Genomic DNA, 17,981 nt, shown 5'->3' with positions numbered 1-17,981 from the left:
CGCGTCAGCCGACGTGGGCGGGGCGGGGCGGAGCGGAGCTGGCCGGAACGGGCCGAGCTCTGCGAGCGCTGGAAGGGCTAGGTACAGCGATGAGGTGGCTGAAGAGTTCCCGACTCTGGCTCGCGGCGCTGCTTCGGGCCGGCGGAGGCGGGCTCCCGGCGGGGCGGCGCACAGCCTCGGGCGCGGCCGAGCTGCAAGGCCAGCTGGACAGATTTGGGGGCGTGTCGGTGCACCTAGCGCAGCAGCGCGCGCTGCACGGGCTGGAGGCCGCCGCCTTCCGGAGGCTCCTGCAGGGCAAGTGCGGGTCCCGGGCCCCGGAAACCGGGGCGGAGCGAGCGGGCTCTCGAGTTCACCGTGACCTGGAAGTGCCCTCAGCCGGGTCCGGGTCCAAGCCCTGGATACTCACCTTTGCCATTGCCGCGGCTTCGCAGCGCCTGGCACGGCGTCGGCCACGCATTTAACTCCTAGTGAGCCCTGACGGTCTCACTGTTTGCTAACTTGCGGCCTTACTGTTGCTGGCACTTAGGTTCTGCCACACGCTTTGCCAGGCAAAACTGTCTTCCCAATCGCACGGATGGGAGCTGGCAGGTGAAGAGCCAGCTTGTTCCTACCCACAGAGCTTTGCAGTTTTCAGTAGGAACACGTCGCTGCCTTTGAACGTTGAGCCCAGTCACCTGAAAAGAAGTTTGGGTGAAGGAGCCCAAACTTTGGGATAATGTCTGATTTGTTAGAGCAGTCAGCTTTTCAAACGGAAGACAGCATGGAAATAGAGCTGGGGAAAGGTCCTTTCACACAACCACTGATTTGTTAGAGCAGTCAGCTTTTCAAACGGAAGACAGCATGGAAATAGAGCTGGGGAAAGGTCCTTTCACACAACCAGGAAGCCACGAAAGGTCTTTATGAGCAACAGACATGGCTAATTAGCATTTCTAATGCTGTTTAATGTTCGGTTTACTTTACATCATGTCTGCTGCTTGTAAGTTCTGAGAAGCTCTAACACGTGTATACATATGGGCGGGCACAGGTGGTTTTCGAACATAGCACTTACCAGTGATCAGTGATAATCTAAGCACCGCTCCAGGTTCAAGTCCTAGACTGTGCCACTGGCTTTGCCAGGCTTTAAATCGAATGACCATTGAAAAGACTTAAGTGAATAACGCTAGCCAGCTCTAGGTACTGGAGAAGAGTGATCAAAGACACCCTAAATGAAACCCGTAGCTCTGAGGTAAATATTTATGTATCTTTAATAAAACGTTTCACTGTAATTATCAAGTACAAGACATTGTTTTAAGTATCTAACAAATACGAATTTATTTCATCTTCATAACCCGGAAAATACACGCTCATTCCAGTTGAACGATGTCGGCATCAAGACCCAGAGACAGCGGCTACCTTCCTCTGGCTCTGGGTCTGTGCTTCCCGAGCTTCCGCTAGTTGGTTTGATGGAATCAAACCAAACTACTTGGCAGTGCCTGTAAAGAGGAACTGATTTGAGAAGAAAGTCTGATAGGATGTCTGTCTCTTTGCAGGGATTAAATGTAATGAGTTCACACTAATGGCTGTGAAAGCGTGTTAGCACATGAAGGTCACTGTTCCCTTACTGCTGTTTTGTTACAGCTGGGTACAAACTCAGGAACCTCCTACCTCTGCTTCCAGAATACTGGGATTACAGAGGTAATTACCATGGCTAGCATCCCATACAGCTTGTACTGTAATACGATGAATTAGCCCTGTTTTTAGTGGGAGGATTGCAAATTCATGATACCCTAACTAGGAATACGAAACTAGTTAGTAGATGTTAGTAGATACCATTAAGTAATACGTGATACATTCTAAGTCACACAGACACGGTATGATCTTTAGCTCAGATAATAATAGCAGGTGAGCAGTGGTCAGGAAAGAGTGTTGAGGAGGTCACATGGGAGCCAGGCTTCCAGGAGTGTCTACAAGCTGCAGAGATGGAGAGGAGAGGGAAAGCCACAAAACTAGAGAAAACAAAGGAAAGGAAGTCCTGATGGAATTGGGTCTAAGATTTCAAATACAGGTGTGAGGAATGAACAGGCCTCTGGCTGGTTTGGGCATTGAATTCAGTTTAGAGATGGTCTGTCCTATCAGCTGGAGAGGAAGAGTTAACAGTGCAGTGATCTCACAACTGGGTAACCTCATGTTTCATTTGAAGCGGTGGCAACAGATGACTTCTCCAAGGTAAAGAGTTTAAAGGTAAATTCAGAACCCAGCAGTCAAATAACGTGGTTTTAGAATCCAGCGTCTTCATGAGATTGGAAGGCTTGCCTGGGAAGGAGTGCCCAAAACCTATGGCATGATAGGAATGTTCTGTAGTTTTAATGGAGTCATTTTGCTATATGTGCTTATACCTCAACTAAAAAAATGATTGAATCAAAAGTGACATAAGAATCTAACCCATAGCCACCATGCATGCGGATCAAATCAAGTCAGTTAAGGACCAACAACTTGTCACTGTGCTTGGCAAACTGACCTCCAAAGATGGAGAGCCTGTGGTCCTTCACCGGAGGAGCTACTTAAGCAAGGCTGAGGACGGGAAGAGAAAGGCAGGTGGTGGGAGTTGGATGATGAGGCACTCAATCATCACCTTGAGAGGGTGGCCCAGAGGGTGGGGAGTGATCTGAGAGGCGTTTCTAAAGGCTCACCTGTGAGACTGCATTTCCCCTCCCACAAATTAAAGTGTGCCTGCTTTTCACTCTTGGATGAGGTTGAACACTGGAAACACCCAAGGCTGAAGTAAATGACCCCCCTCCCAAATCCTACAGAGAAAATAAGAAAAACGCAAAGAATCTTAAGATAGAAAACCCATCTTTGTATTCAGAATGGTGTTTAAAGAAAAATTAATTAAGTGTCTAGAATAGAGGTTGGCTTCATAGCTTCATAACAGAAGATGCTGCTACTGAGAAATCTTTCACTGAAGGAATTTTAATGATAGGCCGTTTAATGTATAACATTGTAAAAGGCATAGTGTAAGCTGTAGACATTGATAATGCCAAAATCACAACAACAACAAAACGTTTCTCTTTTCAGGCTAGTAATAGTTCTGACTTATTTTTTATTTCTGTTCTTTATCATGCAGTTTGTAAATGAAGACTAACAGGAGAACTCTCGCAGGAAACGTTCATCAAAAACTTTCATCATCACTTATGATATTAAAATTAAGAGCGTTAAGAGAAGCAGAATGGGCTGGGGGTGTGGCTGGATCGTAGACTAACCTATGGTGTGTGCTAGGCCCTAGCCTAGATGCCAGCTCTGGAAAGAAGAAAGCACTAAAAGTGCACTTGCGGCATTGTTCCTTTGCCCCTCCGCGGTGACTGAGCGTGCTATCCCGTATTTAGGTGGTGCGGTTGTAATGCAGCACCGCTGTGGTGGAGAATCAACACCCAGCTATAGCAATGAGGAGAGGCGGCGGCTGTCCGGCTCACACAGAAGCTTTACCGATTGCTTCTTCCTCCCTCTGCATCCTAGCTGCAGTACAGCAGTGGCGAGCGGAAGGAAGGGTAGCTGCATGGCTGCACATCCCCATCCTGCAGAGCCACTTCATCGCCCCTGCTGCTTCCCTGGGCTTTCGCTTCCACCACGCAGAGCTGCACTCCTCGACGCTGACTCTCTGGCTAGGCGAAGGACCCAGCAGACTGCCAGGATATGCTACGCATCAAGTCGGGGTTGCAGGTCAGTTCCAGTCTCTCACTCACAGGAACTACCTTCTTGCAGGCTTTCCATGGAAACTGAGCTGCCGGTCTTGTCAGGGAATGCTGCTTCAGTGAGTACTGTGTGGCTGTTCACCGTGCAGCTGCGGCGTAGAGCTTTTAAGAAATGAACGGGGTCTGCCTCGTGAGCTGTGGGGTGGCACAGAGACCGACGGAGAAGTGGGCTTCCCGAAGGCCACAGTTTACATCCTTCACGAGGATGTCTGAACCTGGCTTCTCAGTGGTGACGCTGAATTGGGATAAGGAAATAAATTAAACTCCTTACAGCATATGTCACCCCAGATAAACAGTGAAGTTCTCCAGAAAGTAACTATGTGTGTGTGTGTGTGTGTGTGTGTGTGTGTGAGATTTGGGTATATTGCAATCAGAACACATACGCCATAATAAACTTGGAGCATATTCATGGAGGCAAGAATGAGTTTTAAAAGATAAAATTGAGAATATGAGAGCAGGTACTTAAAAGAGTAATCCTTGCACACAGCCATTAAGGGAAATAGTGGGCTCTGTCAAAGGGCGAGCATTTCCTCATGGAGTACTCTTTGTTCTGGCTTCAGCCAACCGTGGCTTCAGCAGTCTTTTGTGAGAGTTATTGTCAGGCATTTATGTTGAGAACTTGCCATTCATAAAATTTCCTGCCTTATTTTCTTTGTTAGGATTGACCCAAAAAACCCCATTTTGACTCTGATGAAGTTCATGAGTGTTTCACAGGTATTAGTGCTAATTTTGTGCTGAATATGTAACCCTTGTACAGGAAAGCATAGGTTAAACTTGAAGGCAGGCAAACTAACCATTTGGTTATTTGGCTGTTACTTCCTAAGACTTTACATGTCTCCTTACATGTTTACTTTACATGTGTCAAGTGGTAGTGGTTTAAAGTAGATCGGTGAAACTGCCATAGAGCCTTGAACAATTAGCTTCAGAAACAGGAAATTCTCTTTGCTGGAGGCATCAAATCTCCTAGAGGGCTTTCTAAAATGAATGGCTACTTCTATCCCTGAAGTTGTAATTCCTGCTAATTCCTCTGCCAGCTTTTGCTGCTACTCTGAGGACCACCATTTGAGAACTATGGTTAAGGAAATTCTTAAGTTTCAGAAGTGGGAAGAAGAACGAAAATAGTAAGGAATCCTTAAAGAAAAGAGAGAACAATGCAGATTAAGTCTGACCTTAGTAATGTGTTGTAATTTTTGTTTTCATAGATCTCACTTGTGGCTCTAGCTAGTCTGCATGTCTCCATTGTGGTAAACAAGCTGGATGGGGATGCCCAGCAATATCTACTTCAGATGTAGCCCTCCTCCCCTGCAGCTCTGGACACCCAGAAACTCTGCGGGTTTTCCCTCAGAAGACTACCTGGTCATTTAGTGACAGCCTGATGCTTCATGCAAAACCATCATGTCTGTGTGTGTGTGTATGTATGTGTGTGTGTAAGTATGTGTGGAGGCCAGACAACAGCCTTGGGTGTCATTCCTCTGGTGTCATCCACCTTGTGTTTTAGAGCCTACAGTGACTGATTTGGTTGTGCTGGCTAGGTTGCAAGCCCTAGGATCTCCTACCTAACACTAGGTCTACAAATGCACATCACTGTGCCTGCTTTTCTGTGTGGACACTAGGGATCTGAGTTCAGTTCCCCAAGCTTGTCTGGGAAGCATTTCACTGACTTCAGAAATGCTCCCAAACCTCCTTTCTAAGATAGAGACCTCCCCCATGTCAGTTCCATCAGTCTATGACTCTCTGTCCGGCTGTTTTTCCTTATAGCACCCAGTGCAACCCAAAATTACACATGTACTTACTCTCCCCAACAACACGCAAACTCTGTGAAGCCAGCCATTTTGTGTCTTGTTCACCATTGTTTCCTCAGGCTAAAGACAGAGCCAAGTACAAAGTAGGAACCCAGTATACCATGGATGGATGGATGGATATACGGATGATGGATGGATGGGTGGATGGATGGATATAAGAGGGATGGATGGATGGATATACGGATGATGGATGGATGGGTGGATGGATGGATATAAGAGGGATGGATGGATGGATATACGGATGATGGATGGATGGGTGGATGGATGGATATAAGAGGGATGGATGGATAGATTGATAGGTGGATATTAAGATGATATATGGATATAAGACTGATGGATGGATGATGGATAGACAGATAGATATAAAGATGATGGATGGATGGATGGAAGGATATGAGAATGATGGGTGGATGGATGGATGGGTGAGTAGATGGATAGATGGTGACATCTTTAAGTAGTAGACAGTTGCTATGTCTTGATGGAGCAATGCTGTTCATGAGAGTGCCCACTTGGAATGAAGTCTGGCTATTAAGACCAGCTCTCGTGCTGATGGCTCTATGGAATTAGTCAATCCTTATGACACATGACCATGTGACAGACATCAAGCTACTGCACAGGAGACACACAGTGCCAAATATATTAGAAAGGATCTAAAGATATAAGGATGATGGATGGTTGGGTGGATATAAGGATGATGGATGGATGGATGGATGGATGGATGGATGGATGATTTAATCCTAATCTTGTGTTGGTTTAGCATTATGCTTTGACCAGCAGGGGTCGCTCCAATTGTGCTTAATACCTTTTCACTCTGGTTTATGCTGTCAGTGAATACATTAAAGAAAAGACATGGTTCCCTGCACTCTGCCGAGGGTTTGGTTATGAGTCTTAGTGTCTGCTTTGAAACACTGCTAGGTAGAGTCTTTCAGATGCCTTCTGTGGTGGACTCCTGTCATACGTTCAATGCACATCCCATTTGTCTTTCTAAATGAGGATTGATCATCTTCACCCATGTCCGTATATCCGGGCCCACGGTCTTTTCTAAGACTGACACTCAACCAAGCACCATCTATGGATATAACCTAGAACTTCTGCTCGGATGTGGCCCGTGGTTGCTCAGTAACCAAGTAGTTTCCCAAAGTAAGGGGAACAAGGACTATTTCTAACAGGATCTCAAGGGCAGGCTCTTTGACCTCTCACCCCCCGCCCAGGGGAGGAGCAGTCCTGTTAGGCCACAGAGGAGGACTTTGCAGCCAGCCCTGAAGATACCTGATAAAACAGGGTCAAAGGATAGGGGAGGACCCTCCCCTGTCAGTGGACTTGGAAAGGGGCAGGGAGGAGACCAGGGAGGGAGTGTGGGGTTGGGGAGAGAATGAGGGAGCGGGATACAGCTGGGACACAGAGTTAACAAAATGTAACTAATAAGAAAAATAAAATTTAAAAAAAAAAGAAAAAAGAAAAAAAAGAAAGAAAAGACAATGGGTAATCATAAAGTCTTCTAATCTAAAAATAGGTTTGTTGGCATTCTATCCCTTGGAAAGTTCAATTAGATTTACATCTTTGATATTTTCCTCACTGGTGTTAATTACACTTTCTGGTTTCCTTTTCTGCCTCAAGAGTACCAAGTGCAGTGTTTCATTTCAGCTACTTTTAAATATTTGAATTTGTAAAAGAAATTTATTTATGAATGTGTGTTTGAGTGTGTGTGTGTGTGTATGTGTGTGTGAGTGAGAGAGAGAGAGAGAGGGAGAGAGGGAGAGAGGTGGAGGTGTCTATAGAGACTAGGAAAGAGTGCCAGATCCTGGGAGCTGGAGTTACATGAAGCTGAAGCTGTAAACCATCTGAAGTGAGTGCTGGGAACTGAAATTGTGTCTCCTGCAAGAATAGTACAGTTTTTAACCTTTGACCATCTCTTCAGCCCGTTAATTACAAATAAGCTTTCCACATTTGCCTCTACTAGTTTGTTGTTTTTTCCCACTCTCTGTTCTTTATAGCTTAACTTTCATTTGTCTCCACTCTACACACACAACAGGATATAAATCTCAGAAGGACAGGAATTTGTTGGTGTGTTTACCACTGTATCCCCAGCAACTGGTAAAATATCTTATATATAATAGTTCAGTTAATACATAAAGGCCTTGTGTATGTTACATGTAAAGAATCAGGAATTTTGAAAGAATCGGTAAGTATGTAGAAAATATCTCCCCATGTGGATATGTTGAAGTTAGCCCATTTCAAGGATTCTATTAAAAATCATTAAAGTATTCTGCTTTTTACCTAGGATTGACCAAACAAACATATTAAAAGAGGAGCTGGAGAGATGGCTCAGCAATTAAGAGCACTTCATGCTCCTCCAGAGGACCAGAGTTCAATTCCTGGCACCCATATGGCAGCTCACAACTATCTGTAACTCCATTGCCAGTTGACCCACTATCCTCGCTGTCCTCCTTAGGCACTGCATGCACATAATGCAAACATACAAGCAGACAAAACACCAATGCAAATAAAATAAAAAGGGAAAAATATAAATACTAAAAATCTAAATACGAAAATATAAAGCACAGTGTCTTTGGTTCCAACATTTAGCAAAGTCCACAGTGCCCTGAGCAATGTGTATGCTGAATTAGTAAATGAAAGTGTGAATTGGAACTTTAAGCATATACTGAATAAAACTTCTAAATGTACGAGTGTGCTATAGCATTTATGTATACACAGTGAGGAAATGTAACTAGCTTCAGTTGAGATAGTTGGGATCTGGACTGCCGAAAAGCAGAGGCCTGAAAAATCTGTGCTGTGCTTCAAGGAGTTAAGGATTAGGGCAGAAAGTCTTTAAGCACTGAGATGCGAGTGCTTGAATGGTGTTGGAAACCTAAGCCCCAGGGGTGATGGCATTAATAGGCGAGGCCTGCACAGGGGACTAGGTTCCTGAGGACAGAGCTTTAACAAGACATCGGAGCCCTTTTTCCAGAGATCTAAAGGACCCAGTCTTTTTCCTGTGTAGGAATGCTCTCTATGAGAATTAGCCCTTCTAACACATGCATGTGTTAGTGTTTTGATCCCAGACGTCTTAGATTCTTAATCTGTGAGAAAAAATGTTCTAAGATCTCAGTAGACAGTATTGTTAGAGAGCCAGACTGATTGCCGCAAGCATTTCAGGCTATGTAAACCCCAAAGAAAATGTTCTTAAAGTATAAAAAACATCTTCACCTGTGCCACAAGGCATAGACAATCTATAGAAAAAGTTTATATAGGTGATTATTGTACAAGTTTAACATATGCTGTAGCCACCCCGGGAATTCCAAATTGTTAGAAAGAAGGAGGGGGAGGGAGGAAGAGAGAGAGTTAAAGACAAAGACCTGATCAACTGAGCAATGACCTTCTTACTTAAGAGATGTTTTATAAAATAAACTTCATGGCTGAGATATGTGAACCAGGCCTTCAAATATGGGATTTTGTTGGGTGGTATTTTTTAATGACCACCAGTGAACATTGGAGGAATTGAAGGAAAATGAAATTAATATTTTGCGGTTATCTTTTCCCAAAAAAGGTGCCGTATTTGATGGCAGCACCAGAAAAGTACTCGTTGTACAAGACCGAAATAAAGTAAGTTGTTTCTGCCATGTAGTTTGCTTTCCAGGTGTTCTCTCTAGAGAAAAGTAAAATATAGAAATGTTGATATGGCTAAAGGAATATAGAAAGATACTTTGATAATTAGAATAAGTAATTGTGGAACACTTAGCTACTTACCTAAATTAAGTTGTGATAGCGGCCTGAACCTGTCCTCAGGTTTGTGCTTACTCCATGGCTATAGACTACTACAGATGATAGTGTGTAATTGGGAAGACACATTTTTGGGGTAGCTTTCAGTCACTTAGCAGTCTTAGTATAGGCCAGAGACTGAAAACATATTACCCTAACAGTCCTGCAGCTCAGTCTCTGGATTGTCCTAGAGTAGGTCTAACAATTAACTCTGCCATAAGAGCCTCCAGAGATGCCTCAAAGGAAGTGACATTTCAAACTCAGTCTAGAAGACGGTTAAGAAAAAGAAGAGGCAGGGAAGGGAGGAGAAAGGAAACAAGAAAGGAAGGAAAGAAAAAGTAGTAGAAAAATGGCTCAGCAGTTAAAGCACTGACTGCTCTAGCAGAGGACCAGAGTTTATCTCAGAGCACCCATCTCAGGCAGCTCATGACCACCTGTAACTCCAGCTTCTGGGAATCCGCTGTCCTCTTCTGGACTCTGCAGATACTTTCATATGTGTAGATTTCACTCCTACACATAAATGAAAATTTTATATTTTTTCAATTTAAAGGATAGAACTATAAGCCAGGTTTTAGAATTGACAGTGTAAAGGCACAAAGCTCAGCCTGTGGCTGCCATGGTGGACACCAAGAAGAACCATTATTGTGATCAGGAATGCTGGCAGGGGGATCTGACCTGAGACTGGCAACAGTACATAAAGGCTAAAAGAAAATCCCAGACTTCTTGAAGCAGCAAAGACTAAGAGAAGAACCATGATTAGAAATGTTCCCATGCTCGGGCATTGATGTCAAAGTGAAGGAGAATGCTTTTTCCACTTCTGTGGTGCTGGGAATCCAAGCTGGGACTCATGCTACCCCTGAGCAATTGCCACCTCAGCAAGAGTATTTATCTTTTCTGATCCTTCATTAAATAGTGCTGGACAAAATGAAACATTTTCCTCATTATATGTAATAACAACATCATAGCTTCTCAGACATGCTATCTAAAATTTTTCTAAGTAATTTCTGAGGCTTAGCTTAAGGCTGTATCTTTGACTCAAACAAAACTTGCTACCAGCAACAGAAACATATACAGCCCGTAAAATCATATTGTGCCCTAGCCTTTAATAAGTTTTCTGTTTGGATTGGGTATATTTGATAGTAATGACTAGAGAGTAAGGAATGTAATTTAACAGACATTGTAGGACACTGTGAGGGTGCCTAGGAGGCAGATGTGAGTTTAGACTTGAAATGTAAACAGCAGCTATTGACAGGCTTTACTGTGATGTCAGAATGACAGTGTATGAGAAGGTCAATGTTCCAAATTCTCAAGTACCCTATTACATCATTAATTTCTTTTATTACAAATAGAGTTTATGGTGGTAGTGTCCAATCAGTTTCCATAGAAACAAAGCTTCCAGAACTATTTCAAACAATGCATTTGTACAGATGAGGTAGATTTCTATACTAATAAAGTAAGGCATAATGTGCTTTATAAGTTAAAGTTAAACCTGAGCTGGACATTGGAGGATGTAAAGCCTGGATTCTGTACCCAGTAATCAATAGTGTGTGGAAAGCAGGAATCCTACCAATGTCCTCCAAGCCTACATAACTAAGAGGTGACGCATGCTCTCAGAAGCATGTTTCCAGGAAGCCAGAGGGTCATAGCACACAGTGGAAAGTCCACAGAGGTTTTATGAATGAGGAGTATGAATCTGCTGGCTTAAAAGGTCACTTCTCATTCTTAAGGATTATACTATGTTGAACACATAAAACAGAATTCTACAAAAAGACAGTCATATCAGCCATGAGAAAACTGTCCTGTTGCCAGCTCATAATTATTTTCATCTAATCTTATTTCTTCCAGAGATCAGGTTTACCACCTTAGCATTCTTCCACCATCCCCCAAAGAGAAATAATTCATGAGAAAATACAAAGAAATGGTAGCCAAGAAACCAAATTGATTTTATTCGCACTACCCAAAAAAAGCGATTGCATTTCACACAAAACTATTAACACAGAGAAATCTTGAGTAATATCTGTGACGAGAAACAAAATACAGTAAATACATGTAAAGATCTAGAGTAGCATCCCTCGGTAGTTACATTTACCCTGTCCTCTACTTCCTTATAGCAGCATCTGTGAGATCCCATCTGTTCATAGTTAGCTAGCAGCCAAGTTCTGTGATGTACACAAATGAATAGATATCTCCCTCCAAAAGTCACTAATACAAGGGTTATCACATTAACTGAATGATACACTTCTGTTTCCTGAATAAGAGGAAAAGACTCCAACAATCACTATATTCCTCAAAAGAGAGAAAAATGAAGTAGTAAGAAAGCTGAGAGAAATAGAATAAATGTATTAAAAGACAAGTTTTTTCTTCCTTGACCAACCATGAGTAGGCTAGGGTATAGGAAGCAGAGAGAGAGAGAGAATGAGAGTGAATCATGACAGGACCTATTGTTTTACTTTGCATTGCAGTTGAAAAATATGTGGAAGTTTCCAGGAGGCCTGTCAGAACCTGGAGAAGATATTGGTAAGTATTTAAATACTTCTGGTAAGCTTGACAATATTTGGAAAATTAGTATGATTACTTCCTTGCTTTATAGCTAAGAATAAGAATTTAAAGTTTTTAATTGGTTCGCACTAAGTCAGAAAATTCCAGACAGATTTCTTCAGCGCTGATATAAAGTTAGCATGAACTTTCTAACACACTCATTCCATTTGTGTACTTGATAGCTATGGAGCATTAACACACAGCTTTCCAATGGTGCTCTGAGGTCTGAAAAGGAGCAACTTGAGATGTTCATTAGTAAAGTTCACTATAAAGATTTTTCAAATATGGCTAAATTATTAAGAAGTCAACTATTTTTATTTCTTGACCGTTTTATCATAGATTGGTAATGGTGATTTTAAACTGAATTTTAAGGAATAATGAAGGCAACTATAAGGAAATAGTGATATAATTCTCTTTTGAAAATTTTTACCAGCTATTTATTATGAATAATCTAAAACGTAAAAAATTACCTCATAAGAAAGTCTCAAGTGGGAAATACATGCCTCCCCTCTCCCACCAAAATAGCTTGTAGGGAGCTACAGCGGACTGAAGACCTAGTCACTGCTCTGCAAGGTAATAGAGTCATGTTGTTCCTTAAATTATTAGGCTACATTCACCATCATCCTAATTAATAAATAATGCACTAGATATCAATAGTATTTCTCAGAGCCATTTTCTTTAATATACACATTCTCGTCTCTCCTTAACTAGCCACTGTATTAGAGCAGTCTTTTGTGGTTACCTACATTTGAGTGTATGTTTGTGAAATCTGATGTTTAAATGTTACACAGATCAAAATGCCCTGTATGTATTTATATGGCCAACTCCTAACAGCCCATGAGCAACGCTGATGAAATTCAGACACATAAACCAAACCTTGCTGTTAGGTTCTCACTGATCTACTCGCTGAGTTCTCTGGTGGAGAGTCTGTTGATGGTGTGTCCTCTGGGGACCTGGGTGTGATGGCACATTCTTGCTCATCACAGCACTAAGGAGGAGGCTGAGGCAAAAGGATGATGTTTCAAGTCACTGTGTGCTACTTAGACCATGTTATCATCAAAAGCATCTGGGTTTTGTAGGGTGCCAAACACTGAGAGTGAAGGTGGCTTTTCTCATAAGGCCACCTTCTCGATGCCGCCGTTTTCATTTCCCGACACTGCCAGTCCCTGTGTTGAGAGCACGTGAGCAAGTAACTCAAGTCTCGCCTTTTTAGCCTCCACACTGCAGGCAGGCCATCTGCAGCCTGTGTGCCTTCCCCGTCAGAGACATATCTTTTCAAATGAATTGAGGTATTATGTTTTTCTTTCTTTTGAGCTTCAGTAGATCCTAAGAATTTTAGACAGACTTAGATATAAATGAAAAAAGAATTTTCAAGTTAAATATGTATAAATGCATATGTATAATTATGTATAATTCTAGAATCTTTTCTTTAAACCATATAATTTTAAATGCACTACTATTTTTTTTCTAAGTATATGTGATTATCAAAATAACTCACCCATCCGAACTAAAAGCAAAAGCAGAATCTAGCATTCACCATTTCCTTCATCTTACAACTTGCCCTTCTGCAGCCTGTTCCTACTGATAGCACAGCACAAAATAAAGATACTCTAGTTGCCTAGGGTATACAGAAATCATATTTCTGAAACCTGTGTTTAGGAAAATATGAAATATATTTTTGGAATGTTGCCATCCTGAACAGTTCAATATTTAACTAGGCAAATAATTAGGCTATTATGAAATACCAGTAAACAAATACTAGTTAATTTGGAAACTTACTTGTTTGGAATCTTTCATTCTCTGATAATGCTAAGTAGGTGAAACATTGATATGCTAAGTGTTTTTGAGAAACACTCAAAAGTAAGTTGGGAAAATAGAAAACGAATCAAATTCCCAAGACTTGTGTCTAAAGGTGTCTGTACAGCTCAAAGGAACAAAATACCTTCCTAAAATATGTCATTGCCATTGGTGAAAAGTATGTCCTGCTTCAACCAATCAGAGATGCTCAACAGGATCAGAGGGAGCTCAAGGAAACCTCCATGCTGAAAGTTTCCTATCACTCTATTCCATCCTATCATTACATATTACAATACAGAAAAAACTTGGAATGTCTTTGCTGTCCTACTGTTCAGCAATCCAGCCTGACATTCAAACATATCTCTTCATCAGCAAGAATGAACTTCTACACACCTACTGTTTTTTTCAGCTGAGTTTAAAGTCTATTAAAATAAAGGAACAGTTTATCTTGATAAATCTAAGTTTATGTTGAAACTGTGGGAGAGACTTACACTTTAAGGATATCCCACATTTCAGATGCAAAAGTACTGGCTTGCATTTTCCGGTTTCAGCTAGTCAGTGATAACGCTGAGTCAAGTTAAACTATTCAGACTACCTAGGCAGTGTTCATCCTGTCATCACTATGGTCTATAATGACTACTAAGCAAGATACTCATTCTCTTATTTATGCTGTCCTGTTTTGTGACTTTCATACAGCTGGTCAGATTAGTGGTGCTAAGAACTGAGCAGGATCCCCAAGGTTATTTTCCAGAGCCTTTAAAGAATATCTGTATTATATATATTTAAACAAGAGCTAGAGGCCACTATATAAACATTTAAGACTCGTGCCACAAAATTTTATACTGCATTGTATGCTAGATGAAAACTATTTTCTTACTTGAGAAAGTTGGTGAGCCTAGAAATGTTCTTTGCTGCCCCATTGTGTGGTGCCAGGAACTGAAATCAGCATCTCACACAGCTGAGGCAGGCATTCTACACGCTGGGCTGTATGCCTAATCTTGGTGCTTTCAGTTTCAGAATGTAATTTCTGGCCAGGCTTAACCTATGGACAGATCTCAGTCACATGAAAGTCAGCATGCAGTTAAGGAACAGCAGATACATGTCTTATATTTTAGACTAAATTACTCTGCCTGTGGACCTTTCCAGAACTGTTTTTCAGGAACACACACAGTCTTGGGGGCTGGTATGTGTCCAGTGGGCAGGGAAGATAGTCTCTCTGATTTGAGTGCACAGAAACTGTGAGCTTCAGATAGCTCTTCAATGCACAGGTGTTATTAGGAGGACTGCTGTCGAGACAGACTTATGTGCTATCTAATAGATATCCGGAGAGGCATTAAAAGGTTTTTAAACAACCTATAGCAATTCTGAAGATTTCCAAAAAAGCAACCAAGGCAGGCAGCTATAGAGCATCAGAATTAAAGAAGTCCATTCATGCAGTCTTTTCAGGTATCTAAAAAACTGGATGTATGTTAATGTATGTATGTTAATGGCAATAAAAGTCCTGCCATGGAAACTTTTGTTCAATTAAAAATATTCATAAAATGTGAAAACCTTTGATGTATTATAAAATTATATTTGCTTCCAGCATTATAAGGATGACTGATGAGACAGCCATTGCATTTTGGTGTTGAAGGAATGAATCCGAAGTTCTACACAATCTGATTTCAAGGAAAAGCAGTTTTTAAGTCAGGCTGGGGTCCAGTGATGGCCAGGACAGGTACAGCCATGGTGAAAGACCTTGCCCTGGGGGCAGTGGGCTTGAGATCCCAAAGAAGTCAGAGTCATTTCACAGCTCGCTCAAGTATGTTTAGCACTGTAGATACCTGTAACCAGGGAAGGGTCCTTTCTCTCAATTCAGATGTCCACAGACTTTCAGGGTGGGACAATACTGAAGGCTTTATCAGAATATTAACCACAACTTTGTTTGCAAATGTGTTCTTGCCTTTGGGAAATAGAACAAGAAGAGGTTAAGAAAATGTCCATAAGCCTCCAAAGAGACCCTCAGTGTCTTAAATACTTCACAATGTCCAGAAAGCAGTTTGAAGACAGTTTTGCTTTTAAACTTCTAGATTTTAACTGAAAATTTTGATGGCATCTCTAAGAACAAAATCTTTATGTTTGTTTCTCCCCTTTTCACATAGGAGACACAGCAGTCCGAGAGGTTTATGAAGAGACCAGTGTGAGGTCAGAATTCAGGTCCCTGCTGAGCATCCGGCAGCAGCACGGGAGCCCTGGAGCCTTCGGGAAGTCAGACCTGTACCTGGTATGCCGCCTGCAGCCGCTCTCCTTCGCCATCAACCTCTGCCAGCAGGAGTGCTTGAAGTGCGAATGGGTCGATCTAGAAGACCTGGCCAGGACTAAAAACACGACCCCCGTCACTAGCAGGGTGGCTAGGCTCCTGCTGTACGGACACAGGGAAGGGTTTGACAGAATTGACCTCAGCATGGAGGAACTCCCTGCGGTGTACACAGGCCTGTTCTACAAGCTCTATCACAGGGAATTGCCAGAGCGCTACAAAGCCGTAACCGCAGCAGACTGAATGCAAACATTCGTACCTGCACCCAGTTTTCTCACATGCATAATTCCCATGATGGAGATTTGTAAATATACATATTTTTAAATCCTCTTTTCAAATAAAGAAAATAAACGAAAAACATTGTAGCATTAATGTCACTGGGTCACAACAAAAGCTATATAAACGGGGCACATCTACATACTTTCCAAACATTGTTGTTTCTTTACTGAGGTAATGGGTAAGTCTTACTGATAACATAGCAGGTATCCAAGCTCAGTTGTATACATTCTTTTCATTTCTCTCAGTAACAGTTTCTAAATTGAATCAGCTCTTAGCAGACATCGGAAGAAACAGTATGGCCTTCTGTCCAGGTCCCGTTTTGGATCCGAGTTTATACTGCCCAGTTCGTTTCAGTGCCACGTACCAACTGGAGTATTTCCTTGACCGGTAAGTATTGTAGTTATTAGATTCCAATCGTTCAAAAAAGAAACACTCTTCTGTAACACATTTCTGGAAAAGAAAGGAACATTTATTTTTATGCTTTTCATGTCAAACACTGAGAGGACAGTGAGATAGCTGAGCGAACAAGACTGTACGTCAAAAGGTGACAGTTCTGCCGGTGGATGATAGCAGGAACCCGAGTCAGTGGAGCAGCATCTCCTGGGCAAGAGCGGCCCAGCACCATTCCAGCCCTGTGATCAGCCAGCGAGGTATCAGGCAGCAACCCCACATGGAGGGCAAGGGGTCCATACTTTCCTGGACTCAGAGCATCACAATCCAAATGTTCAGAGGCCCCCAGGAGGGCCACATGCTGTAACATGAGGGAAGAAAACGTGTCTGTCACACGCTTACACCTCATCCCCGGGCAGCTTCACAGGTAGGCATCTTCGCTTTTACATTTCTCATGGGGTTCAAGGGAAATAATATTAAAAAGGTAAACCAGAGTACTCTCCCCACAAAGAAGGAGGGACAGAATAAGTTCCCAAAAGTTACAGATGTTGGCTAGTGACCAAAGTTGCTTGTAGTTTGTTGTGTTTAAAACACCTAAGATTGCCTAATGTAAAAAATATTCAGAACCAGGGAATGGTGTGAGACTGAAAATCTCCAAATGTCAATCAGTAACAAGGAACAGGCTGTCTAGAACACACTGACTTAACAAACAATCCAGAACACATTGGTTTCTGAATACGCAGACTGGAACAGACTGGTTTCTAAAGAATAAACAATCCAGAATGTACTGGTTTCTGAGGAATAAGCAGTCTAGACCATACTGGTTTCTGCAATTCTCATTTTAAACAGACTGAAAGGGACTCTGCCTTTTGGTTTCTATTCACCTGTGTACTGGCTTGGTTTTGTGTCAACTTGACACAAATTAGTCATCAGAGAAGAAGAAGCCCCAGTTGAGAAAATGCCTCCATGAGGTCCAGATGTAAGGAATTTTCTCAGTTAGTGATCAATGGGGAGGACCAGCCCATGGTAAGTGGTGCCAATCCTAGTGGTCCTGGGTTCTATAAGAAAGCAGGCTGAGCAAGGCATGGGAAGCAAGTCAGTAAGCAACACCCTCCACGGCCTCTGCAGCAGCTCCTTCCAGAATCCTGACATGTTTGAGTTCCTGTCTGCTGAACAGTGATGTGGAAGTGTAAGCCACTGCATCAGCTCCCGCCTCCAGGTTCCAGCCCTCTGTCATAGTGTCTCATCGCAGTGGGAGAAACTCTTAACTAAGACAACCTGTATCAGAAAAACAATATAGCTTTCAAATAGCTGGGTCTGGAAAGAAAGTTATAAGTAATGGAGTCTGAAAAGCTATCATATTATTTAGGGAAATATTCAGAAATCAACTTC

The 17,981-nt window shown here is 42.3% G+C and overlaps 2 protein-coding genes across 8 annotated transcripts in view; one reads left to right on the top strand and one right to left on the bottom strand.

Moving 5' to 3' along the window:
* The first annotated feature begins 7 nt into the window (after positions 1 to 7).
* On the top strand, positions 8 to 16,278 carry Nudt6 (nudix hydrolase 6). 7 transcript variants are annotated; one of them, XM_060378245.1, is made up of 6 exons: positions 595 to 782; positions 863 to 1,225; positions 3,104 to 3,696; positions 9,078 to 9,133; positions 11,752 to 11,806; positions 15,766 to 16,278. In XM_060378245.1, the coding sequence occupies exons 3-6, from the start codon at positions 3,420 to 3,422 to the stop codon at positions 16,161 to 16,163; spliced, it is 786 nt and encodes a 261-aa protein (XP_060234228.1). In that variant the 5' UTR covers positions 595 to 782; positions 863 to 1,225; positions 3,104 to 3,419; the 3' UTR covers positions 16,164 to 16,278. The 7 variants fall into 7 exon arrangements, with proteins under 7 accessions (XP_021487972.1, XP_060234231.1, XP_060234228.1 ...); XM_021632297.2 differs by lacking the exons at positions 595 to 782; positions 863 to 1,225 and adding an exon at positions 8 to 294 and having other exon boundaries at positions 3,493 to 3,696; XM_060378248.1 differs by lacking the exons at positions 595 to 782; positions 863 to 1,225 and adding an exon at positions 301 to 588 and having other exon boundaries at positions 3,493 to 3,696.
* A 60-nt stretch (positions 16,279 to 16,338) lies between these two features.
* Positions 16,339 to 17,981, bottom strand: part of Fgf2 (fibroblast growth factor 2) — a 53,083-nt gene continuing 51,440 nt past the window's right edge. The window contains exon 3 of the mRNA XM_021632299.2: positions 16,339 to 16,649. Within this exon, the coding sequence (XP_021487974.1) occupies positions 16,464 to 16,649 (186 nt within the window). The 3' untranslated portion in view covers positions 16,339 to 16,463. The remainder of the gene's footprint in view (positions 16,650 to 17,981) is intronic.

Source organism: Meriones unguiculatus, chromosome 2, assembly GCF_030254825.1.
Source record: "Meriones unguiculatus strain TT.TT164.6M chromosome 2, Bangor_MerUng_6.1, whole genome shotgun sequence".
In the NCBI taxonomy this organism is placed as follows: domain Eukaryota; kingdom Metazoa; phylum Chordata; class Mammalia; order Rodentia; family Muridae; genus Meriones; species Meriones unguiculatus.
The sequence above is the reverse complement of the archived record's forward strand: the minus strand, read 5'-3'. Positions and strand labels throughout refer to the sequence as shown.

What these genes read in the sequence shown, in the direction of transcription:
- Nudt6 (XM_021632297.2), top strand. Translation starts at nt 90, where the DNA reads ATGAGGTGGCTGAAGAGTTCCCGACTCTGGCTCGCGGCGCTGCTTCGG. An exon ending in GCATCAAGTCGGGGTTGCAG is followed by an intron (nt 3,697 to 9,077) that starts GTCAGTTCCAGT and finishes TTCCCAAAAAAG; the next exon opens with GTGCCGTATTTGATGGCAGC. An exon ending in AGAACCTGGAGAAGATATTG is followed by an intron (nt 11,807 to 15,765) that starts GTAAGTATTTAA and finishes CTTTTCACATAG; the next exon opens with GAGACACAGCAGTCCGAGAG.